A 6,271-nucleotide genomic window follows, 5' to 3' on the forward strand; every position below is an offset into this window, starting at 1 on the left:
TTTAGACTTGTCTGATCCTCAGACTGTGGAAGACTTTTCTGGGCTTCTTGTTGGTTTTGTACGATGAAATATCGAGTTACTTAGTCAATTTATTTTGTTGATTAGGGGATTGAAGTGCTGAGCTGATGTCTGGACATGATAAATTGGAGTCCGGTCAAAGTGACTGCTAATGCTGCGGCTCCAGACGACTCTTCAAACCAGCTGAGCTGAAACGCTGGAGGAAAAAAGGGTTTTCTTTCTTTGTTTTGGCAGTTTATACCAGGAGGATCTATTTTAATTTACTACTGTAATAAATACCCACTAAAAGCAATATTTTCCTAACTGGTGCAGAACAAAATCCACCATTTTGGCAGTAAAAACAGAATAATGGTTTAATGTTTCAATGCAATTTCAATTCAATGGTTCACCGGTATTTAAATGTTTTTTATTTGTAAAGAAAAATTGCTCTATCAGTTTATTTACAAAAAAGCAAACAAAATGAAATTTTTTATTTATTTAAAAAAGGACATGCATGCTTTCTACAATGAATCCTCTGTAAACAAGCCTAGTGTAAAGCCAGTTGCTATGAAGCACAATAATTTATATGAACATAAACCCAGCAGGCTTGTCTGTATTTTATCCGTTCACATTGTGACCAAGAAAAAGAACACAAAGGCACATCTGAGTGAAAACTCATAGAATATGTTAAAGAGGAAGTTCCCATCAGTCTGGAAGATGGGCTCTTAAATAAAAGCAGGAAAAAAAATCACATTTGTTGTCTCAATCTGTTCGGTTTGGTTCTTTAAGCAGAGAAAATAATTTGTGCACATAAAGGTTTTTAAGTTATTGGTGAAGCCGAAGCTTTGAATGGGACATTTTCAGTGGCTCAGATTGCAGAAACAAACCGGTCCATGTTCCCGGGGTACGGCGGGTGTCTCAGGTATCCCCCAGTGTTGGTAACAGCACCTGCTGCACTGTTGTACTGGGAGAAAGAGCCGAGCTGCACTGGAGAAACTCTGCCGTAATGGTCCATTGTTTCTGCAGAGCCGTGAGCTGTGGCGTGGATCCGGCCTGCCGCTACGTACCCCTGGCTGTGACCCTGTCCGTAGGAGCCCTGGTGGGCGTGGTGGTGTGCATGGCTGTTTGGCCCGGAGTAGGTGAACCCGGGATGTATTGAGCGGGGCGGCACTGCTCCCCCACATGGCTGACTCTGGAAACCCGGCGTTCCCAGGCTGCAGGGAGTGGATCCGTTTGGCAGACCCTCTGGACTAAAGCTCCGACCGGGCTGCTGCATCATCTCTGGGCCTTGACCTGTCAGCATGCTGGCTGAGGTTGGGTGTCCAATGATGTTATTGATGCTGAACATGCGGGCCTGACCATGTGCAAACCCAGGAGGTGATGAAGAGGGGTAGTAGGCAGAGGACAGCTGCTGGCCGTATGCAGGGTTGACTGTCATGTTGGGGTAAACGGAACTGGTGTATGCAGCTGACCTCGTGATCTGGACAGGAGAGAAGACTGGTGTCTCGTGGACATAAGTGCTAAGGTCACAACGTTTGAACCTCTTTCTGCGCCTCAGAAAGCTGCCGCTTTCGAACATATCCTCTGCATTGGGGTCCAGCGCCCAGTAGTTGCCCTTTCCGGGTCGCCCGGGCTCACGTGGGATCTTGATGAAGCAATCATTTAAGGTCAGGTTGTGGCGGATGGAGTTCTGCCACTTCTTTGAATTGTCTCTGTAGAAGGGGAACCGCTCGGTGATGAATTTGTAGATGCCCCCCAGCGTCAACTTGCGGTCAGGGGAGTTGGCGATGGCCATGGAGATGAGTGCGATGTAGCTGTACGGCGGTTTCCCCCTCTGAAGAGGTCTCTTTCTCCTTCTGCCCCGGGACTGCTGCTCCTCCGTCTGTGGAGAAGGGTTGGAGGAAGGCAATGTGGTGTCTGCTGGAGAGTCTTTCTCCACTTTGACCACTGGCATTGTCATTGGAAAAATCCTCAACAAAAATTATCAAGTGATGCTCAAGAGGTTCTCCAAGATGTTTGCAATATTTCCTTAAGAGCCAGCAACCAAATTAGATCTGGGAATGTGGAAGTCAAAACCAGACAATTGCCAAAAACTCTTGAAAAAACCTTACTGTTTCCAAGTCCAGATCCAGCAGTTGTTCCCCTTGAAGAACAAGAATTTATTTCCTCTCTGAAGAAAACTTCTGTTGTTGAAAGATCAGTGCTTCTTATTTCCTTGGATCGCTGTCAGCTGTGAGTGCCATTTGCTGCGTTGAAGGTGTGAGACAGAATGAGTCACTTAATGTTACCTGAAGAGAGTATTACCTGAAGGGCCACACCCCCAGAGCATCACATGCTCTCGGCATACCTGAGCTTTACTTCTACGAGGGCCTTTTGTTCATGTTTGTGGAAGTCTGCATGCTTTATTGAAGATGTTTTTAATGGGTTTTATTTTTCCTTCATGCTGTCTGAGAAGTGTTTTGTGCATTTGTTTTCAACCCTGCAGAATTTTTTACCCATTCTTCTTTGCAAAATGGCTGAAGCTCAGTCATATTAGATGGAGAGCATCTTTGAACTGTAATTTTAACTAGGCTGTTCTAACACGTGAATATGGTTTGAACTAAACCCTTCAATTGTTGCTCTGTCTGTGTGTTTAGGGTTGTTGTCCTGCTGAAAGGTGAACCTTCACCCCAGTCTCAAGTCTTTTGTTGCCTCATAAAGGTTTTCTTCCAGGACTGAGCCTCCAGAAGAAATTAATCCACACAGAATGATGCTTCCATCACTGTGTGGGGACGGTGTGTTTTCCATCAAAGTGAAAAAGTTCAATTTGGTCCCATCTACATGGTTTGTGACAAATTTTAAATAGGATTTTCTTATCACCACTCTTCAATAAGGATCCAAAAACTTCACCTTCTAAGGTGCATGGACAGGGACAGAGATCCGCTGAGGTGAAGACCCCACCAACACCTAAAATACTGAGGAAGCAGTGTTGCTGGAATCTTTATCTCACCACTCTGCCATTTATTTCTTGGTGTTAGTCTCTTACCTAAAATCTCAATTAAATAAAATGACATTTGTGGTTGCAAGGTGGCATAATGTGAAAAACTTCTAGGGGTATGAATATGAATGCAAGGCACCTTATCCCAAAACAGGAAGTGTCCTCACACAGTTACAGCTAGAGGTTGGATAATGACTAGTCACATTTACTCAGTTACATTTACTCGAGTAACTTTTTGAAAAGAAATGCACCGTATTTTTACTTCACTAAACAAAGAAGAAGCACTTTTTAACCAAAACTGCACAAGGGACACACACACTTGCAGTTTGTGTTAAAGTGAATCGTTGTATTTGTACACAAGCTTCATGGCTCCAATGTAATTTTCTACCTGCTGAGTCTGCAGTGGCACCTCGAGGTCAAGTGAATATATAGTAAAATGTATCTCTAGTAACTGGAAGTACTTTGCCTTGTTCTAACATATGTATTTTACCTACTGTAAGTATTGGCCTCTGACTTGACTGTATGAAAAAGTTCATTTTTGGAATTATGCGTTTTTTTTCCAGCCTTTTTGTAACGATGTAACTTATTTTTTTACTATTTTTTTCTACTTTAAAATACCAGAAATTGCACATAACTAAACATTTTTCTGTCTGGTTCAACTATTTTCACAAATTATATCAGATATTATGATCAATTAATATTTGGCAATAAGCAGCCATTTTACTAAATTAAGTAATTTTTTGGTGACTACTTTTTACTTCTACTTGGGTAAAAATATATTATAGTCATGCTATTCTTACATGAGTAATTTCTTTGGCTACTCTATCTACCTCTGGCTATAGCTATTAAGTTGTAACAGTTTATAAATTCTTTACTTTTCTGCTTTTAATGCCTTTTTTTATATACATATACCAGCAAATCACCAGTTATTCTGTCAGTTTTTAAGTTAAATTACCCCAAACTGTCCAAAGCAAATATTGTTTCCTCTTTTTATTCAAATGTTCCTTTCAAAGCTGACCTCAGTTTATTTAGAAATGTCTAAAATGGTCAACGTTGTTTGGATGTTTAACTCTAAAACACCTCTTTAGTGGTAACTTAACCTACGAGTTGTTTTTCTATCGTGCTGACTTGTTTGCTTTGTGCCAGTGGTTGGGCAAGCCAGCTGTGTTAAGAGATGTAAATGCTATGCAGACAAAGGCCTTCCAGTGATTTCAGCATGCAAAATATAGACCATCATCATCATCATAGAGCCTGGGCACAAGGTGAAAGGAGGAAAAAGAACAACACTTTGCATGGAAATAATCCTGTGGAGTTGGTTCAGTTTACTTCTTGTTCCATTTAAACATCATAGTTGTATATTTTTTTAATCCCCCTCATGAGTTCATAGATTTAAACCTGGAAGCAATGCTGGTATGAAGTCCTGGGGTTCACCACCTTAATCTCTAAACCAAACAGAGTAAAACAGCAGCACAGTCCCGCTGCTCAGCACCGGGTCGGGTTAAACTGCAGGCATGAGTCAGAGATTGGAGCATCGAGGAGGGGATAGAGCCTGTAGGTTTGCTTAGACAAGCTGCCCGATGAAAGGTTTATTCCTGCAGGAAGGGCTGCGGCTGTAGCTATCCTCCGCTGGAGCTACACAGAGGCCAAGGTGTGGTATGTGATGAAAAAAGGAGCTTTTTAGGGTTAACATGAGGATTTACAAGCCAGTTTAAATGCACTCTTTGTGCTCAATAAAAAATAGGTCAACAGAAATAAAGATGCATTAAAAAGTCCTTAAAATATTTGATTTAAATGATCCATGTTTAATCTAGTCTTTTCTAAAAATCTTAGAGGATTTATTGATGTTTATTTAAGTCTTTGATTTCATGTTTTGGGTCTGTTTTATAGCACCGAGGAAGTTACTGTACCAGCTGAAAATCTATTTAAAACCATAGTGTTTTATGCAAATAAAACAAAATCTGTCTGGAGGAAGGATTTTTTTTTTTACATCCCATTGAAAGAGTTTTGTCACACATTTAAAGAATCAGGGCGATCCCGCATATTACTCAGATTAAAGTTTATTCAGCATCAATAAATACACTGAAAACAGATTTTATGGGGGAAAAAAATCAGTAACTGATAATGTAACAGATAATTATATTTATTATACATTAAACTCCATTTTCTAATGACTATTAAGTAAAAGTAAAAAATACAAAATAAATGAGTTGAAAAACAAATTTATTACTAATTCTACTCAGTTTTATTGGTATACTATTAAATATTAATGTAAAATTAATTGAAAGTAAAATCATAATGACTGTGGGGATAATATAGCAGGAATCAATCTGAGCAATTTAGGCCATAAAAAATTCATATTTTCAAGTGGGATAAAAGGTTGTTATAAATTATTTAAGGGCATTTTGAAGGGCGTTGGTGAAAGAAGTTAAATGTGTGTGAAAGGTCAGATCTAAGGTGTTCACCGCCACCTAGAACCTCATGCTATTAAAAATAGTTAAGTCCAAAATTAATTATATGGATGATTTAGAGGTTTGTGTTTGAAAGGGAAATGAAACAGACATCTGTCAAAAGACATTAAAACAATATAGAAGGGGAATTAAAAAAAACCTTCACCAAATTTATCAAATAATAGCACATTGACAATTCCTAATCCCCATAAAAAACATTTAAATTACATTACAGCAATTACATTTTATGTGTTTTCTGGTATTTTGATGATTTATTTTGGGTGATGAACTCCAAGTCTTTGAGGTTGGGAAGCCTCCTTGCCATCATCCTAATCTTTAGCGCCCTCCATCAGATTCACGGCTGGACTTTGGCTGGGCCGCTACAAAACGTTAATATTACTTCCAGTGAGATTAAACATGCGGACAAAATTTAAAGCTTTAAACCTAAATCTGATTAGATATGATAATTTTGGGTTCAAATGTAACTACCTTTACTTTTATCCCTAATTGTGTTTTGCAATGTTAAATCTCCACGTTTGGCCCAAACAATAGCTTGCGATCAAGACTGAACTTATTCTAGTTTATCAAAAAGTATATATAGGGTCACTTTTGACTCATAAAACCTTTTAACAAAAACACAATAATTAATTTGCAGAATATTAGAAAATGCCAAATATATGTGCAAAGATTTATGGATAAAAATCCGAAATTTACAAAATTTGTCTTCAATAATTCAATAAAACTTTGCCACCTGGAGTTTCACAAGGTTCAGTAGTTGGTCCTTCTCTGTTTAATTTATATAAAGTGTCCTCATTCATTGGCATCAATGCTAAAGATGTATAAAAGCCTT

At 39.0% G+C, this 6,271-nt stretch overlaps 1 protein-coding gene across 1 annotated transcript; it reads right to left on the reverse strand.

The window, feature by feature from the left end:
* Positions 1-478: 478 nt before the first annotated feature.
* foxe1 (forkhead box E1) lies at positions 479-2,251 on the reverse strand. The gene has a single exon (XM_047366447.1). The coding sequence runs from the start codon at positions 1,955-1,957 to the stop codon at positions 866-868; it is 1,092 nt and encodes a 363-aa protein (XP_047222403.1). The 5' UTR covers positions 1,958-2,251; the 3' UTR covers positions 479-865.
* Positions 2,252-6,271: the final 4,020 nt, after the last annotated feature.

This window comes from Girardinichthys multiradiatus, chromosome 5 (assembly GCF_021462225.1).
Source record: "Girardinichthys multiradiatus isolate DD_20200921_A chromosome 5, DD_fGirMul_XY1, whole genome shotgun sequence".
NCBI classification, from domain to species: domain Eukaryota; kingdom Metazoa; phylum Chordata; class Actinopteri; order Cyprinodontiformes; family Goodeidae; genus Girardinichthys; species Girardinichthys multiradiatus.